At 39.1% G+C, this 19808-nt stretch overlaps 1 protein-coding gene across 1 annotated transcript; it reads left to right on the plus strand.

Moving 5' to 3' along the window:
• The first annotated feature begins 206 nt into the window (after positions 1-206).
• On the plus strand, positions 207-19795 carry rac3b (Rac family small GTPase 3b). The gene is made up of 6 exons (XM_042507489.2): positions 207-390; positions 7757-7828; positions 11894-12011; positions 13510-13572; positions 14154-14313; positions 18693-19795. Exons 1-6 carry the CDS (start codon positions 356-358, stop codon positions 18821-18823), a joined length of 579 nt encoding a protein of 192 aa, XP_042363423.1. The 5' UTR covers positions 207-355; the 3' UTR covers positions 18824-19795.
• Positions 19796-19808: the final 13 nt, after the last annotated feature.

The raw sequence follows: 19808 nt of genomic DNA on the forward strand, positions 1-19808 counted from the left end.
AGTGGTAGTGGTAGTAATAGTGGTAGTAAAAAGCAGCATAGTAGTAGTAGTATTAGACGCCTAGTGGTAGTAGTAGCCTATTACTAGTAGTGTGTTTAGAAAAAGAAGCGAAGCCGGAAGTAGAAGAGGGGAATCCTCTCTTCTTCTGCTATGAATTCTCTGTTCCGCGCTCTGTCCCTTTAAAAGCACTCGGTCCTTTCCGGAGTTGCTCGGCACTGCTCGTCACCGACTCCTTTCACTGCGGCTCCATCGCCGAGCGGACTGGCCCGCTGCTCTCATCCGAGACCTCAGTGCACACCGTCGGATCTATCAGACCACCAGCGCCGGCTCCTGAAAGCCTCCAGCTCGAGTCCAAATGCAGGCGATCAAATGTGTGGTGGTGGGCGACGGGTAAGAGCACGCTCACACACTAACACTCTCACACACAGCAGCACATTCTCTCCTGTGTGAGACGGTGAAGCGTCCACGGATGGATGGATGATGGGAGGATGCTATATAGGAAAAGGGGCTGGGGCTCCGTCGGTCTGTCGGTTGGTCCCGGTTCTCCCTGATGCTCTGTAGATCTCCTCACTCAGTTGCTTTGTGGTTGCACTCGGTTCGGTGTCACCGTGGCCTTTGCTTCTTTGTGACGGTGGGAGCGGATGCGGGAACACCTACACGCCTCGTAGGCCACTGGAGGCAGGCTGAAGTGCTGATGCACGCTAAGGAATTTGTGGCCCTGTCAGTGGCAAACAGGCCCCGCTGCCCTAATTCTGCTCCCACCGGGGCATTCTTACTGCACCCACATCACATCCAGCACACCGTGGGCTCACATTTTCACAGTTTTCAGGATTTTTCTTACCTTTCTTTGGAAATCTTGATGCCATTGCTAGATATAGACGAAGGCCTGGACAAAAAAAAAGAGCTATACTCCCAGTTCTTAGAATAATCAAGACTACGCCAGGGACCAAAGTCATATATTCAGGATTTAAGTCAGAATACTGAAAGTAAACAATACTGTCTTTGAATTCAGTTTTAGAAAACTGCCTTTTAAAAAAAAAAAAAAAAAGGGTTTTGACCTTTTGTCAAGATTTTCGTTTAGAATTCCAGGATTTACCTCAGAACTCTTAAAAAAAGTTTGTGACCTTAATCCTCCTCTGTGGCAGAGTAGATCACTTCACTATGTCACAGATGATATTGGCAGAACTGGCTCATTGGGAATTCTAAAAATATAAAAATCATTAACCCTTTGAAATCTGGATCGACATTATTTTTCTTCTGCTGCATTCAGACTGCATACTTTCACAAGTATTTCACCTTTGAACTCAAACCAGTGCAATTTCTTTCAAAAACATGGGAAAAGAGCAATTGGTAAGATATTCAACAAAAATCAAAATTATTTATAATGATCATAATTATACATTTGAAGTTATGTTACAAAATTCTTATACATTTTAAGCCCTTTTTAGGTCATTTGTTTTGTTTTTAAATGTGTGTGTGTATGTGTGTGCGCGCACGCCTGTGCCTGCTCAGTGTTTGGACAGTGTGCAAAGCACAGGAGAGAATAAAAAAGACAAATGTCTTGTAGTCATTTCGCTGCTTCAGTTTCAGGGTGCTGCAGTTCATGCTGCCTCCTCCTTAATGTTATCAGTAACAGTATCAGTATTAGTTTTCCTACCATGACAAGTGAAAATGTCTTGTGTTTTAAGGGCCTACCAACTGCACAGATGTCAGCTGCAGCTTTCTAGCAAAGTAGGCACTGACAGTGCAGAGACCATCTGTGTGTGTTCGTGCTACAGCTCAGACTCTGGCTAATCTCCGAAACTCCAGTTCTTTCTTTTCTGTTCCTCCAGTCTCTCTCCTCTTCCTCGTCTCTCCATACATTCATGTGCTGCTGGATTCATGGATCCAGTTCATAATCCTTTGGTGCTTTGCATCCAGAGAAGTGCTGTACAAGTATTATTATTGTTGTTGTTGTTGTTGTTGTTGTTGTTGTTGTTGTTATTATTGTTACGCTATAAAAATGAACTATTTGTTTTAACTTAAAAAAAGTTAGGGTCCAGGCTGCCTTTTAAGTGCCGTAAAAAAAGTTCAAGTAATCATTTAAACTTTATTTGTATAGCACTTTTCATACAAAAATAATGTAGCACACAGGGCTTTAAAAATACCTAAAAAAGAATACCCCACCTCACAACCCCACAATCCATGCTCAAGTTTAGAAAATGTGTCATAAAGAGGGACTCAGTAAAAAAACAAAATAATAAATTAATAAAACAATAAAAGATAACTAAGTAAAATCTGCTAAACTAAGATAATAAAACACTAAAAGATAAAACAAAAAAAATAACAGTAAGTTAAATTTTAATCCAGCCCAGACACTAACGTGTTAAAATTAAAGCTTATTTTAACAGCGAAGCCTCTGGAAATGTGTGAATGTCCCAATCAAGCCGAAACCCTCTGAGCTTATAACAAGCAGCCTAAAGCCTGTTTTCCACTGCACAAAAAAACCCGCTCAAACCTGCTAACGTCTGGCTTTTCAAAGTAATGGTTATAATCGGCATTCACACCTGGGTCAAATGACTGCGCAGCAGATAGATAGATACTTTATTAGTCCCAGAGGGGAAATTGGTTTGCAGGAGCAATCACTTGATACTTCTATATAAATTGACTTAACAAGTGACCACAATCAGTAGACAAACCACACACTTACATTTGCATCTTAAGTAGAATTTTAAGGGACAGGACAGAGGAGACATTTTGCTAGACCAGTTGGACATACCACTTATCATTTGTTTGGACAGTTTTAATCTGGTTTTTGTATAAAATAAAAACAGGGGGCCATAGAGTGGTCAAGTAATGAGTCCTAAAACGTGAAAGTCCATTAGCCTTTAGAATGGGTTTTACCCATTTGAATGGGTTTTCAGTAAAATGTCATAAAAAACAAATTATCATGGACAACAGTGTAAAAAGTGCACTGCTTAAACAGGGGGTTGTTTTGATGACCCTGAGCTGTCAAAATAATAGCAAATAATAAATAACGACAAAATCAAATATGAAACAATTCAAAAACTAAATGCTGACAGCTTTTACAACATGCCGTTACGATTCCTTACTTCGACAAAAAACGTATGTTCAGTTTGACTTCAGTCTTGCCGAACTGCTGCGTGTTTCATGCATGTGGTGTTCACACATGCAACGTTGTTGCAACGTTGCTGCTGCTTCCCGGCCCGCAGATATTAGTTCTGTATTTCCACATTTCTAAACACATATTCCTCTCATTTATGAAGTCGTGCAAGCTCCCGCACAGCCAACAACACGATCCTGTAAATGTTACAAAATAAAATGCCATGTATCAGCAACTGATGGGATTCTGTCCACAGAGATGCTGTCAGAGGGCTTTTGTTTTGAAAGAGAAGTAGGGAAGTCATCAAAAAACCATCTTCACTGTCTATTTGTGCTGACAAACGCACGTGTCATGCGTACAAAAATCGGCGAGCCACTCTCTCTCGATCTCTGTTCGCAGATGTGCTGCAGCTGATACGCAGCTAAGACGCGCCTGACAAGCACTGCTAGAGAATTTGTCAGTAATAATCGTGCGACACAACGAATCAATAATTTTATTCGTTGCCAACATATTTAATAATCAATTATAATAGATTATAATCGATTTAAGAGATTCGTTGTTGCAGCCCTATATATTAAACCCACTCACCCGCCTTTACGTCACAGTCACACTCGAACTTTTAGATTTACCTGTTTATAATATTTTTTGATTGTGTTTTAATGTGTTTTTACAGTGTTTGTAGTTGTGACATTTAAGTCCTGCAACCACCATGTAGTTCGTATATAGCCTAACAAGAGCTTTTTGCTTTTGGAGAGTTCATTTACGCTTCAAAACACACAAAAGTGGTGTTCATCTGTGAAGATTATCATGCTGAACAAAATGTGTAAGTCTCATAAACTCGTGTTTGTCACAGAGCTTACTTTTGTCAATAATCGAAAATCCCATTCAAAAATCCCATAAGGTTTTTGACGAGGGAACCAGTGCGATGCTAACTTCCTGGTGGCCTACAAAAATACGTCATCCCTTTACCACTCTATAGTGTCATCCAGATGGGAGCAGGTTCAGTGAGGAGGCCAGTGGCTGCCTGTCATCAGCCACGGTGATGTTTGGCTTGTTCATGACTCTGTCTCAATAAAGACTTTCGATATATTTGGCAATTTAATCCCCAACAGTTTACTGGCTAAAGTCAGTGTTCTCCAGTCTGTGCCTCAGTAGCTCAATAGCTAGAGATTTATCAGCTCTTACCGCATTGATGGAAACACAACATCTGGATGAAAGTGCTAATTTTAGCCCCTTGACCATCTAGATGCAATGACACGATAACAAAAAATACCGTCAGTCTCCATCTAAGCAGCACTAAAACATCATTCCATAACAGTCTGCAGCGAGTTTGAAAGAGAGACTGAAAAAGTAAGAGATATATTAAAAAAATGAACCACTGTAAAATTTTCACAGACCTCTGTCCATGCAGCTGTTTCCTCATCCTCCTGCCTTTGATAAACATGTCAAAGTTACAAGTCTGTGGAACTAAAAATGCAAGTGGAGAGGGCACTAGCCGTGACTCTCATGGTACGTTTCCGTAAGAAACATCACATTCCAGAGTTTAAAATTCTTTTTTTTTTCCCAGCGAACAACAAGCAGATTGTGCTTTTCAGAGGATGATATTGTTAAGTCTGCATCCATGGATGGTTTGGATGAAATCTGCAACTGTATGTCAGTGTTCTGGTCCCACCTGCAAAGGCCTAGTGTTTTTCTTTGAGCTCTCATTTGTGCCTTCTCCATAGCAACAGCAACAGAGGCGCCGGGAATTGTAGGAAGTAAAGCCAACTACTGTGAGAAACTGATGGAACAAGATTTCTCACAAATAATGTTGAAATGATTCAGACTGATGGGCATAACATAAACCTATAATGCTGTTACAAGATCAGACTGCTGTATTTCTGTGCTGAAACTGAGAAGATCATTAAAAGAAAAAAAAAAAAGAAAAAAAAGAAAATTTTGCACCTCATTTCCATGGTTTCTGCACAGTTTTGTATAGAGTCCATACTATCATTTAGTGCATGGATGATGCTCCTGGTCTTCAGTACAAGGACTTGTATCTCTACAGATGGATAGAAACATCACTGCAGAAGCTGCAGAAAAGTAACATTTTGATGTGTTTTGACATCCAGTCTTGTGGAATATATACATGGAGCAGCACAGAGACAAAAACAGACCAATAATGCACGGCAACAAATAAGTGATGAGTCTGGCATGCCAGGTGAGGTGGAATCTAACTGAATACATTTACTTTTACTAATTTGAGGTAGTTGTACTTTACTTGAGTATTTTTTTATGTCACTTAATATTTTTACATTTCACAGGGAAATATTCAATGTTTTACTTGACTCCACATATTTGAACACTTTAGCTACTTGACAGGTTAAGATTTTTACCTAAATAATATAAGAGTTTATGAAATATTATGTTTTGTTATAAATCAAACAGTTTGTGCAAGTACAGCTGCAATGATTAGTTGATTAGTCAATGTATGACAGAAAAATAATTGTTTTGATAAACATGTTTTATTTTATAAAGTTATGTGGGGTTTTTTTTCTTAAATAATTTTGTATTCTGGGATTTTTGTATTTTATTTTTTAATAAATTTCAGCTTTTAGGGTGTATTTCTTTACTTAAATCTGTTCTTTTCACGCCACTTTATACTTTACCTTATGAATGAAACGATCCAACAGTGAAACCTGGGCAAATTGGCTTGATTTTTTTTTCAAAAACATGGAAAGACGGCAATGAACAACTTAAGAAGAAACAACTTTTATTTGAATTTTATTTTCAATATTGTTGAGTTTGTTTTTTGTTTTTTTTATTTTTAAGTTTGATTTTCTTGGATTGGGTACTTTTATTTTTAATTCTTTAAGTACAGGTCCCTGATTATGTGTGGTTACTTTCACTTAGGTAAAATTTATAATCCAGGACTTTTACTTGTACCAGAGTATTTATACAGTGTAGATTTAGTACTTTAACCTAAGTAAAGGTATACTTGAGCCACTCTGAATACTTCACCCACCTCTCTGTGTACCCAGTCTTGTAAAATAATTTGTTAAAAATGTTCTCTAGAGCCGATGTTACACAGCTAGCACGCTACCAATCCTAGCTAGCTAAACATGACGTCAAACTTTTAACAGTTGTAGCCTAAACCTGTAGCATCTCCAAAAACCTGTAGCATCTCAAAAAATCTGCCACAAAAGACCAGTTATTTTCATATACTGGAGACTGAAATGAACAAATGGTAAGAGGAGTTTGCTAACACATCAAAGGTCAAACATTCCTTATAGGAATTAACTGACCCATGAGTTTGCATAAATACATGGAACTTTGCGCCATTTTTGAAGTGAACATTTAATTTAGTCTGAACACATTTTAACCCCTTGAAGCTTGGATCGACGTCACTTTTTCTTGTGCTGCATTAAGACAACTTTCACTCGTGTTAAAACCCTTTAACCCAAACACATTGGTTTGATTTCTTCTTCAGAAAAATAGGGAAAAAGGGCAATGAGCAACCTGGCAAGAAAGTCCCCACAAATTGCAAGATTTGCGTAAATTTAAAAAATGATTTTTTCCCCCAAAAAACAGCTACCGAAAAATGTCCAGAAAACTATCTTTAGCAGTATCATAATTACAAATTGTGCTTCAGAATTATTATTACTTTTAAGCACTTCTCTCAGGTCATTTCCTTCTTTTTTTTTATTTCCAGGTATTTTTATAACTATTCACAAATTTTGTGCTAATTTGTGGATCATTTCTTCTTGGGAGCCCATTGCATTTTACTCCTGTTTTTGAAAGAAATCAAGCCACTTTTCCCAAGTTTAGGGTAAGAGAATACACAAAATCAAGTTGCATTGTGGGAAGTGTAGGATTCACTGTTTTTGAGGCTTGCCTCAACATTGGAACTGCAGGTCAGGACATCTCTGTCTCTGCAGTTCATCCTTTTTAAAAATCTGTCTTTCATCAGTCCCCCAACTTTATAAAAGTGACATACTAAGTCCCTACCCATTCATTAGACATAATGTCTTGTTGTCCTGCTGTCTCTTTATATCCAAGTCTGTCCTGCCCTACATCCCAACCAGAGAAACTTACTGACCTCAAACCAGTCTCATGGTACCGTCACACATATTGGCACTGTGTGTCACCACCATTTGCTGTGTCTGTGGAGACATGCACACAAAATTGCTCATGACTTCATGCATGAGCACACAGCCAATACCCATTCCACGCCGCCACCAATCTGTGGGGCATCCTACGCCGTGTGTCAGTGCACTCCAGCGTAGGAGGGGAGGGGCTGTTATGTGTACTGTATGTGAGCGGCAGAGTGAGGTTGTGCAAGTGAGTGAGTGTGTGTGTGTGTGTGTGTGTGTGTGTGTGTGTGTGTGTGTGTGTGTGTGTGTGTGTGTGTGTGTGTGTGTGTATATGTGTGGGGGGTTATGATAGGGGGCTACTGTGTCCCTCAGGCAACATGAATGTAGGCCAGTGTCTGTGTGGCACAGCAAAAGGGAGAAGCAGGCAGCCTTTACACTCATGCATACACATTTAGTCCTGCACACACACACACACACACACTCACACACAGTCTACACACGGTTAGTTTTTGTACATGTGAGTGAGCAGAGCTGTATCCTACATTTGTACTCATGTGTCCTCTGTTGTCCCTTTCCTCAGGGCTGTGGGTAAGACCTGTCTGCTGATCAGCTACACCACCAATGCCTTCCCTGGTGAATACATCCCCACTGTGTGAGTAACACACTGCACATGCACACACACTGCTCTGATGAAAGCAGTAGTTTCATGTTATTAAATAAAATTTAGGGTCAAGCAGTATGACGATACATGAGACAGTATGCATTAATTGCATTTATACTGTGTTTAATTTAATATCTCTGGATAAATTAAATTATATTAGTAATATTGTATCACTGTTCAGGACTGATTTATGGTGATATGATTTGTGCATCAACATTTTGGTTTGTCAGGTATTCAATTTGATAGATTAGCCAAAAACAGCCTTTCCTGACTGGCTATTTTAGCACTGGGCTAAAAAGATCATCCTTGACTGTAGAAAAAGTAGTTTGACAGACAAAGAAGCCCCAGAATTGTCTTAAGGTTGACCTGCTGGCTTTTTCCATGAATTTCATCTGAATTTTATGGTTTTTATCAGCTAAATTGTTATAAACTAGTCCATACTTGGGGATACTGTATGTGCACCTCAGCTACACGCAGACTTCAGGGGATGTGCACACCAGAAACTTTGTGCAGACCACAGACCTAGTATATATTGATCCAGACTTTGCCAAAAAATTCATATAAACAGGCTAAAAAATCTGCTTTGTAACAACAAAGGTTATCCGCAGTGTGTTAGAATTGAAGAAGCCTCTTGGATCTGAGGTGAAATGTCTTCAAGAAACTTAAGCAAATCCAGTTGCCTTTGATATACTATGAGAATTACCATGAGCTACTTACTATGTCATTAAACATAAAATATATATGACCAGACCACCTTTCATCACTCGTCTAAAGTCCCATATATAAGTCACATGACAAGAACTGAGCCAACCCCATGAGAACTTATTTAACAAATATCTGCTGATGATGACCACAAGATAACCTTTATTAACCGTTTCATTTTTTGATCATTTTGGTGTTCATGCATATGGTATAAATTTTGGCAAGACTGTGTATTTTTGTTTAATCAGTGAATTTCCAGCTCAGCTCCTACAATAACTCTAAAATACATCATGGAAACTAAATTGTTACATTCAGACTGTTATGGTAAAAAAATGCTCCACTGAAACCCATTCAAACTGACATTTTACATCAACATGCATTGTATTTCTGGGTGTCATTCTGGGCTTTTGCCTTGGAATTTTTCTGATTTTCCACCTGATGACATAATTTTTTTACCATATTTGGCATATGGAGAAAATATGTTCTATTTCCTCTAGGTGCACTTTCACAATCAATGTTGCTGCTAATGATTGACATATCCCAGACTGTGATCATCAAAATAATGTACTTTGCATATTTTAAATTGAAAATAATTCATTTTCTGTGTTTTTTTTTCATCTAAAGACATAGTGGCATTATGACAAAAACATGGCATTTTTAACAGAGTTAAAATTCTGAAAATGAATGAATATTCAATATTTATGATTAGGACTGATGTTGGGTAAAAAATAAACTCAATGAAAGTAGAAATGATATTAATATATAATACTTTTTCAAAGCTTGACTTTGAAAAGCCGATTTTGTGTGCATTGATACTGATAGTGTGTGTAATATTAAAGCAGGCCCTAAAGGGTAAAGATTTCTTTTGTCAAGCTGTTTAGACATATTTTCAATTGATTTACCAGAAAATGTACTTTACCAACATATAGACCTTTTCAGACATGACAATGTGCAGATTCTAAATGAGTCCTGCTGTGTTTCCTGTTGGGATGTTTGTCAGTACAGTTGCTGACAAGATTTTGTAATGGCCCAAACAAATGCCACGTCTTTAACACCCTGGAAAACGCCTGGTCAGGTATTGGGTGCTACTCCTGTGTCCACTGTGCCAACTTTCAAGAGCACGGAGGCAGGATGCATCTGAGGTTGCTAAGCAACCATAACCAACACCACATCATAGCCTACTTTCCAGAAATCCTGTGTGCAGAGCTGATTCTTCTTCAATGTGTATTGGCCCTAAAATATAGTCTGTAGGAGAGATGTAAAGCTCTGGGTAGTCCTGTGCTAAAATGATCAATATCTTCTCCATATTTACCACAGACTGATATTTATGGCAGAAGGGAAAGATTTCTGCCGGCTGTGATTGGTTTGTTCATTTAACATGACATGCATTGCACTCTGCTCTGTTCCAAACGTTAAACTTCGCTGCGTTCACGCTACAAGTGACACAGAAAGTGTGTGCCCAGCTGCATTATTGTTGAGTTGCTGTTGAAGTGTTGCTCGGGCACTCGTTAATGCAGTTTTGCTAACATGGGTGTGAGTGTGTCTGCTACCTGCTACAAAGCACCTTGAATAAATGTCATCCAAAATGTCAAATTTGGTAATATCTGTGCTCATGATCAGTGTCTGAGCTTCATTTTAACATCTCATTTTGCTGCCCTGTTGCATCCCTGTGTGTGCCGCAGTTCACATAAAGCTAGCACTGTGTCAGCTAAGTAAGCTGAATAACACAGTGCCACGGCACTGTATGATTGGTAGACGCTTCATTGGAGAGCTGAAAAACGTTGAATACAGCTCAACTTTAATTTGTAGTGTGTCATGCCTCGCAACAGCGACACATCAGTTTGTATCATCATGTCAACAGCTTCCACTGAACATGAATTGTTTCTCTAAGTGTGAATGCAGCATAAATCTCAGGGTGCTGTACCCTGAACAACAGGCGCTCCAGAGCGCTTGCGTGTCGCAGCAGCTGCAGTCTGGCTTTTGAGCATTCCCGCCACGCATCTACTTTTAAAACAATAAATTTAAGGGCACAAATAATGTGGCATGTATAAGAGCCTAAAAGGTTTACTGCTGACAGGAAGTAAACAGGGACAAAAGCTGTGTTCCAAGATGAAATAAAGGGTCAGTATGTAAGGGATAATGTACAACAAGTGTATCGAAAAAAAAGTAATGCTGGAACGTGATGCAAAGTGATTTCATTGATTTAAAACAGATTTTAATGTTTCCAATAAGCTTTTATGATTAGAACTGTGCCCAGAGCAACTGTCTGTTATCCATAGATATGAAATGTTATCTAGTATAGCAACAATATGTTATCCATAGCAACAGTATGTTATCCATAGCATCTGTCTGTTATCCATACCAACTAGTCTGTTATCCATTGCAACGATATGTTATCCATAGAGATGTTAAGTTCTCCAGAAATAACAAACCATAGCATGCCATAATTAAACAGTTGCAATCAAAGCAGTGCAATAGTTGCTGATATAAAGGATTCCCATGGTTTCACATGAATTTCACAGTCACATTTTCCAGGCCTGGGAAAGTAATGGAATTAGTAAAATTATTGAAAGTTTTGAAAAAGTCTTGAAAATGTGTGGTGTGTAATGAAATACAGTCATCTTAGTCAGTAATGGATAACCTTCCACATAATGTCACATAAGCTTATTTTCTAAAGCTGTCGATGTTACATTGCTCTAATAACCATTGATGTAAAACTTTATTTTTTTTTTTTACTATGACGTACATTTCTTCATTTTCCTCTTGAATTCCATTTCTCCCAGCTAGCTGAAATTATGTTTGCATAGAATTTGAATCTGACATGTTTACAAAATGCCAGGCAAGCTTGGCAAGGACAAAAACAGCTTAATGGGTCCATGAATAGTCATGGAAAAGTTTTGAAATGTTGTCCTTGAAAATGTGTGGAAACCCTGATGACAGCAAACTAAGGTTTAATGATCTCACTGTGTCAGACGTTTTGACCACAGGGGGTCTTTTTAGGTTTAATACAACACAACAACCTTGCGGGACTACTTTGAAATTTCAGCAATAAAGCATCTAAGTGTATTTCCTAAAATACTGAACTATAACTGGTGGCAATGTATAGCCAGTTATATTATCAATAAGTCATAAGGTACACAAACAAATATTAGTATAATAATTAAATATAAAACACATGTTGAAAAATAAGGTTTTCATTTTAAACAAACCTTCATAAAAGAAATGTGATAGATATAAACAGTTAACTGCACAAAATGCTATGGAGCAAGGTTAGGTCTGTAGCTTAATCAGCGAGGTGTATGCGCTCTCTTTGTTAACTGTATTTGATTTGGTGTAATATCTGCCTCCCTGCAGCTTTGACAACTACTCTGCCAATGTTATGGTGGATGGAAAACCAGTGAATCTGGGCCTGTGGGACACAGCGGGACAGGAGGACTACGATAGGCTCAGACCACTGTCTTACCCACAGACGGTACTCTAACATCTTCCTCCCAACCACACACACACACACACACACACACACACACACACACACACACACACACACACACACACACACACACTGAACTCTGTCTGAAGAATCTAAAGCAGCAGGTATGCAACACTGCAAGAGCGAAACACTGCTGCTGCTGCTGCTCTGCTCTCTGTTGGTTAAAACCTTTGATTATCCACCATCAGTCCAAACTTCGCCTAGTTACAATTTAAAGTCTCCCTTAAGACACATTTGAAATACTTACACTAATTCAAATATTTTGTTTAACATGCTTTTCTCACAGTTAACTACTACCTACTACTAGGTTTTTCTTTCCGCTTTCTTAAACGCTGCTGGCTCGAGGTAAACGGTTAAAAGAGAAATGTGCATTGTGATGACTGTCGATAGAGGACACATGAGAGATTGAGCCACAGTCAGAACCAGAGACAGATTACGAGTCTGTTGTGCACCAAAATAGATTATGTGCAGATGTATCTGAATGGTAAGTGCAGTTGGCATCTTTTATTTGTTTGTTATTTGTGGACATTTCTAGGAATTTAGAACATTTCTAGGAGGACATCAGAACATTTAGAACATTTTAGGATGTTCCTGGGATTTTAGGACGTTTTTTAGGATTGTAGGACATTTCTACAATGGTTCTAGGATTGTTATGCATTCCTCTGATGGATATTTCTAGGACTTTAGGGCGCTTCAAGGATTTTAGGACATTTCTCAGATTTTAGGACATTTCTTGGATTTTGGGATGTTTCTTGGATTTAAGGATGATTCTTAGATTTGAGGATATTTCTAGGATTTTAGGACATAGGGGCTTAGCTTGGACTGCAATGGGCCATAAGTTGAGTATCATAGTAGTAGGCTAACTGGCAGCGGCTCACAGAGCATCAGTGGTTGTTAAACATACAATGATATCTGCTGCAACGGTGTTTCTGGTATGTAGTTACATCCAAAAACTGCACACTCCACCATGCCTGCTATCAAACTTTCAACAGGCTAACATGAACTGCTCTCTGTCCCCACAAGTCTGCTCTGCACTGGAGGTTTCAGGTTTCTTTCCAAGGATAGGTCTCCACCCTGGTGGAGAATAAAGATCTATTCTATTCAATTCGATTGAATTCGATTCCACTCGATCTAAATAATCTAAATTACAATTTAAAAAAAAGAATTTGATGTCACAAAAATTACAGTCAAATTACAAAGCAGTATTTCTTTTTTTGATCAGAAAAGGCTAGTTAAGTTATATATATATATATATATATATATATATATATATATGTATATGTATATATACATATATATATGTATATATACATTTGTGTTAATGGCAGCAACATGCAGAGGTACTAGTTGACTAGTGACTAACAATTACTCAGACAGCAACAGTCCACCAGTCCAATAAAGAAGTGTGTTTCTTGGCTACACACACACACACACACACAGATCTCCCTCTCAACTAGCTGTCTCTCTGGTTCTCTCCCAGGATGTGTTCTTGATATGCTTCTCCCTGGTCAGTCCGGCCTCCTTTGAGAACGTCCGAGCTAAGGTCAGTACGCTGACTGACCACCCGCCCCCTCCCTTTGTCCCCCTCCACGCCGAGTCTGACCACAAGGAGGCACATCTATGGCTCCACCTGGCTTCTCACACTGCTGCCCCACCTGTTCAGACCTGGCCTTAGAACAGTCTGGACTTGACTCGTACCTCTGTGGGAGGTAGTACTGAGACATGTTGCAAGGCCAGGTCTGAACGAGTGAACACTCTGCAGGGGGAGCGTGACGACTGGCTGTGGTTTGGTCTGTTGAGCGTCATGAGATGCTCTCATATGAAATCACACTCCCCTGAAGGTCCAGCCTCCCTCTGCAGAGTGTGTATACTCCTGGTCTGAAGGGATTCTCTTATCATGTCATGTGATTGGAGGCTGCTTTTCCTCAAGATGTTTTTGTGTTCATACAACTATGCTTCCATTCAGACAGATCTATGAAAATAGCTGACAGAGTGTGTTGAATGTGACAGTGGGAAGGCGCTGGCCGCTCTGCCTCTGTATCTGCTAACTGCTCTCTTTTTCCTCTCTCACTGACTTTGTCCATATGCAACTGTACATGTGTGCTTATGTATGTGGTGCCTTAGTGGTACCCTGAGGTGAGACACCACTGCCCCAACACACCCATCATCCTGGTTGGCACCAAGCTGGATCTGCGAGATGACAAGGACACCATTGAGAGACTGCGAGACAAGAAGCTGTCCCCCATCACCTACCCACAGGGCCTGGCCATGGCAAGAGAGATCGGTGAGGCTGTGTGCACCACGTGCACAACTCAATTCCTTTCTTTTTCTTAGTTTGTTTTTAATGTTGAAAGTGTAACATAGTACAAAGAGATGATAAAGATGTAACAAAATATACAGACATTTATCCCTTGGGAATCTGGATGACATCACTTTTCTTGTGCTGCATTCAAACGCCTTTAACAAGTATTTAAAACTCTGAACTCGGAGCAAATTGGTGCAGTTTCTTTTAAAAACATGGGAAAAGGGCAATGATTAACTTGGGAAAAGAAAAAAACATCCTGGAAATTGAAAGAAATTAGATGATTTAGATAGGGAAAAGTCGGGGTTACTGGCGTAACTCCAGTTGGAGCAATCTTTAATTTAAGCGAAAGTTGGAAAATGCGCACAAAGAGTTTGGACCCTTGTGTGAGACATTTCACATGGTGTAGTTCCTCACATCATGTTGGTCTACATTTTACTAAACCATGTAAATTTAATGTCAATGAAAGGATAATTGTGTGAAGGCCATACTTCCTGTTGGGAGTAGGTTGCGCAGTGAGTATGTAGTATGTATGTAGTAGTGAGCAATGACAAGTTGATGTGTTCAAGACTGCAGTCTGATCACAACTGTGAAATTTGGAGCCAATCAGTTGATGCAAAGTGAAGTTAAAAAAAACTTCCTTTTTGGCAGCGACCACTGGGTCTCCATGGCAGCAGTGTTCATGGAAAACTTATACTTCTAAATAATTTGTAGACCAAAGCATGTAAATTTCATGTAAATCAAAGAATAGTTGTGTTACCAGGCTTACTTCCTATTGCCAGCAGGTAGCACAGTGAGTATCATAGTTCAATGACGTTTGTGCAGGGCTGCAGCCTGGCCACAACTGTGAAATCTGGGGCCAATCAGTCTATGCAAAGTGAAGTTACAACAAATTCCTGTTTGGCAGCAACCACTGGGCCTCACAGTGACGGTGTTCATGGAAAACCTATACTTCAGAGGGAGGCATCATTAAGGTCTTAAAGTTTTTGTCACCAGATATAAAGTCTTAGTGTAAAACTTTTAAGCCTTTCTTGTGCTAATAGGCTCTCATTATCACTTAACATTGTCATATAGATGTGTTCAGGGCAGGACTCCTATCAAACGTGAAGTTTGGATCATATTGGACAATTTACAGCAGAGTTACACACCACTTCCTGTTTACTTCCAAGTTCATAGCAGAACATGCAGATTTGATGCCTCATACAGATCACACGGTTTGATTAAAACTCACAACTTGAGTTTTGACATTTTCCTGTCAAAGGTCTTATAAAGGTAGCCATAACATTTAAAGTCTGATGAAAGCTCTAGGACACGTTCTAAAAATGATGCCCCCTGAAAATGGCCAAAAATACAGCAAAATTACAACTTCAAACCAAAATGGCCGACTTCCTGTTGGTTTTACGGTATGGCCCCAAGAGACTTTTCTGTATGTATTGGGGTGTTGCTCCAAAGTTTCACAGCTCTAGGTAAAACGTGCTGCGGGGGCTGCTTCGTTGAAAATCAGTATGGGGTGCCACTGATACATTTCCTCCCACCCACATGAGACCATTAAAATATTAAAATTTCCACCAGACCTGATAAGTCTGCAAAGTTTCATGACTTTTTGAATATGTTAAAGCCCTCAGAAAGGCAATTCATTTGAGAGAAAAAAAATAATAATAATAAAGCTGCAAGCAGCGATGAACGGGCCCTCACACCCCTACGCAAGTCGAGGCTACTGGCGGGACTCTGAGTGACGCAATCTTCCATTTCAGTGAAAGTCTGAAAAGTATGCAGAGAGTTTGGAGCCTTGAGTGAGATATTTTACATTGTGAATTACTTCCTTTGGACACACAAAATCTACGCCATTTTGGTCTATATTATTTGTAGACCAAAACATGTAGATTACAGGATAATCAAAGAATAGTTGTGGTACGAGGCGTACTTCCTGTTGCCAGTAGGCGGCTCAGTGAGTATCATATCAGCCTGACCACAACTTCCTGGAATGGATATCCTTATAATTTATATAATTTGATATAATTTCATAATTTGCTGTATGGTGTCACAATGATCACATCTCCTACATTTGAAAAAAACGTGGTTTATAATGGAGCCAGGTGCTTTTTATGTCTCCGGGCAGATAGCTGTGGACCAGCTCATCTTCCATTGTAGGCGCTCTACTAAAACTCACAGCTGGTGTGGATGGAAACACCTCTCTCAGGAGTGGATCACTTTCTGTGATTACCCAATTATTTTTGATAATTAGCTTTATTTTATTTGCTCTGGTGTTGTCACAATAACGTAATGTTTGCTGTTCCTCTGGGTCCTTTTGATTTCGTTGTAGTAGATCTTGTCCTCTTAATTTAAGGACATTGCGATAAAGAGTGCTAACAAAGGAGATTCTGTTGTGGTGTAGCAAAAAACAAAATATTAAACTGAGGCACATCGTCAGCTTGATAATGACATGTACCACAAAAAACTGCAAGGTAACCCCGTGGAAGAGATGAAAAGTAAATTAAACTACATGCTAAGAGAAGCTAAAGAAAACTCCTGAATCAGCGAAGCAGAATATAACTTTATGTTCTCCCCAAGTCCACAACGCCATGTTTCTACATGCTACCAAAAGTGCATAAAGGTCTTGATAATCCTCCAGGCAGACCAAAAATATCTGGAAATTGATCCTTGACAGAAGTTATCTTAAAACAGACTTTTTCAGTAAACCTTTTGTATCTTATCTACCATACTACATTCAAGATATTACTCATGTTCTTAATAAATTTGCTGATAGAGATTAAGTCCCATCTTGCTTCTACTAACAGTGGAGGTCTTATACTGTATATACCAAGATCCTAGAAACATAAAAAATACACCAAAGTTGTTTTTACCCCCAGTGAATTAAAGGGCTTATATGCTTTGTAAACCACCCTGAGTTTCTTGACCTGGATCTCATATGCCACTGTTTTTTTGTGTTTTTTGTTTTTTTTAGATCCTCTTTTCTTAAACTGGTAATATGCTGATGTCTTCGTAGCTCATTGGCTAGCTAGCTAACATTACATTGCCATTACGAATTTGTTCAACCAAATTTAACTAAAGGCCAGTCCAGCAGCCATAGGTGTTAAACTTGTTAGCGCTCGACATGAAGCGCTCGACATGAAGACCATAAACTGTATATAAAGATGGAAGAAGCGCCCCCACTTACCCCCGCTATGCTTATGTTAGGCTAGAATATCCAGGATAAGGGCGTTTCTATCTTGCGCTGGTGAAGTCATTTGGAACTGAAGTCTGGACAGTAGCCATATCAGTTGGTGGGGATTTCCTGCCGAAACACCCGTCCAACCAATCACAAGCAGACTAATTGAATATGAATGCATGGATTGGCTGTCACACCTGTCAATCATGGTGGAAAATCCCCTTTTTGTAGAATCAAATAACTCATTAAAACTTAACTCATCATAAAAACAATCACTTGAACAAACATCAGGGTAATGAGAACTAGCTTTAGTGACAGAAACAATCTTTGGGAAAAATGTATTTTGCGTGTACTTTAGTTTGGCCTATGTCCCATTCACGTACGTGGAGGTGGGCTTTATGACCTATACTGCAATCAGACAGCAGGAGGCAATCCAGATTAAAATGTTACACTTTGGTGGAACTGTTATGTTGTCCATCTTTATATACAGTCGATGGGGCAGACCACAGCCAGTGGCCTGTTAATGAAGCAATGCTTTTTTTATGTGATAACTTGTTTGATCAAATGATAGGTGGAAATTAATGTTTTGGATGAAACACAAGTTTCTATGCTTTTTGTGTATGTCATTTGTTATGATGTTGCACTACCTACACACAGAAAGGTGTGGGAGGCGGAGGTTTTAAACGCAACGGTGTTAAACGAAAATTCATTTAACCCTCTGAAACTCGAGCAAACTGGCCTGATTTCTTTCAAAAACAGGGAAAGAAGGCAATTCTAAACTTAACAACAAATGACCCAAAAATTTGCAAGAAATTTGTTAAAAGTTGGAAAAAATAAATTAGCCGAAATTAGCAAAAAATAAAAGAAAAGTAACAGAGCAAAAACAGAATAAGACCTGAAATAAGTGCTAAAATCAAGTTGAAATAATAAAATTTCTGAAATAATTTTCTATTTTTTTTAAGCTGAGTTTTTTTTTAAATTAGCAGGACTTTCCAACCAAGTAGCTTATTGCCTTTTCTCCATGTTTTTTTAAAGAAATCCCATTTGAAAGGTTTAAATACTTGCAAAAGCGGTCTGAATGTTGTATAAGAAAACTGACTTCCATCCAGGCTTTAAAGAGTGAAAGAAAACTGAGGCTCTCAAGTTAATGTCCTATCTGTTTATAACCCATAATGCCTTCCTTCTCTCTCAGGGGCTGTAAAGTACCTGGAGTGCTCTGCGCTGACCCAGCGAGGCTTGAAGACAGTATTCGACGAGGCCATCCGAGCCGTGCTCTGCCCTCCGCCTGTGAAGAAGAGGGGAAAGAGGTGCACCATGTTCTGAGGAGGAAACCTTGCTAAAACACTACACTACATCACCATGAACAACAACCACTACTTCTCTGAGAGGATGAGAGAGAAAACTAGCGAGAGTGAGTGTGCACTGCTGAGATTGCTTTCTTTATATTGATGTTTTTTCAAAGCGACATTGGTAACAAGACCAATACTTAATCCAGTTTTTTTTACCATTACTGAATAGGCTCATAGGTTCTCTGTGAAAGACATTGACTGTCCACCTACTTTGTACTCATAGAACCACATCAAGTTGCCATGAGGGCTGACAAAGGTTTCTAGAACTTGTCTTCATACTGCGCCATCTCTTCTGTTTCAGCCACGCTTGCTTGAATTAATGCAGTGCTGACTAGATAGAAAGTGAACTATGACAAAGCCTTCAGGTCTGAAGTTACCCTCAGCTCCTGATCTAAGATCAGAATGTGCAGATAAAATACTGGCATGCACACACAAATATGTTGCTACTGACACTACAAACAAAATACTACTGCCTGCATTCACTTCACCAATACAGCATGGTGTCTTTAAGAGGAATCATGTGCTTTTTCCACAAGAAATGTGTTGATAAGTTAAGGGAAATCATGTTGTTTTTTTGTTGTTGTACTTTTAGCCCTCATCTAAATCAGTGATAATGTTGTGCTCACCAACTTCATTGCTGCAATTTAAGAACACAAAGTCTATTGAGTCAAAAAACACAGAAAATGTGCTTTGAAGAAAAACCCTGCAGTTGTGTCATCATACAAACCAAAACTCATTATTTCAGTTTTGTGCTAATATGTTGCATATTACCAACTTAGTCAATTTAATCCAATCATCACACAGAAAATCTTAGGCCAGGTAGTATTAAAGGAAATTGTTAGATGACCATTTGTATATCACTGTTTTACCATGAATTGGTTAAGAGAACTTTGTTTTTACAGCATGTCTCCACAGTGAACAGACAATCCAAAAAAAAAAAACCAAGTGAACTTTCTTCA

The sequence above is a fragment of the Plectropomus leopardus genome, chromosome 19, assembly GCF_026936395.1.
Source record: "Plectropomus leopardus strain MGB_pleo_1.0 chromosome 19, ASM2693639v1, whole genome shotgun sequence".
Classification (NCBI taxonomy): domain Eukaryota; kingdom Metazoa; phylum Chordata; class Actinopteri; order Perciformes; family Serranidae; genus Plectropomus; species Plectropomus leopardus.

What these genes read in the sequence shown, in the direction of transcription:
- rac3b (XM_042507489.2), top strand. Translation starts at nt 356, where the DNA reads ATGCAGGCGATCAAATGTGTGGTGGTGGGCGACGG. An exon ending in GGTGAATACATCCCCACTGT is followed by an intron (nt 7,829 to 11,893) that starts GTGAGTAACACA and finishes GCCTCCCTGCAG; the next exon opens with CTTTGACAACTACTCTGCCA. An exon ending in TTGAGAACGTCCGAGCTAAG is followed by an intron (nt 13,573 to 14,153) that starts GTCAGTACGCTG and finishes GTGGTGCCTTAG; the next exon opens with TGGTACCCTGAGGTGAGACA.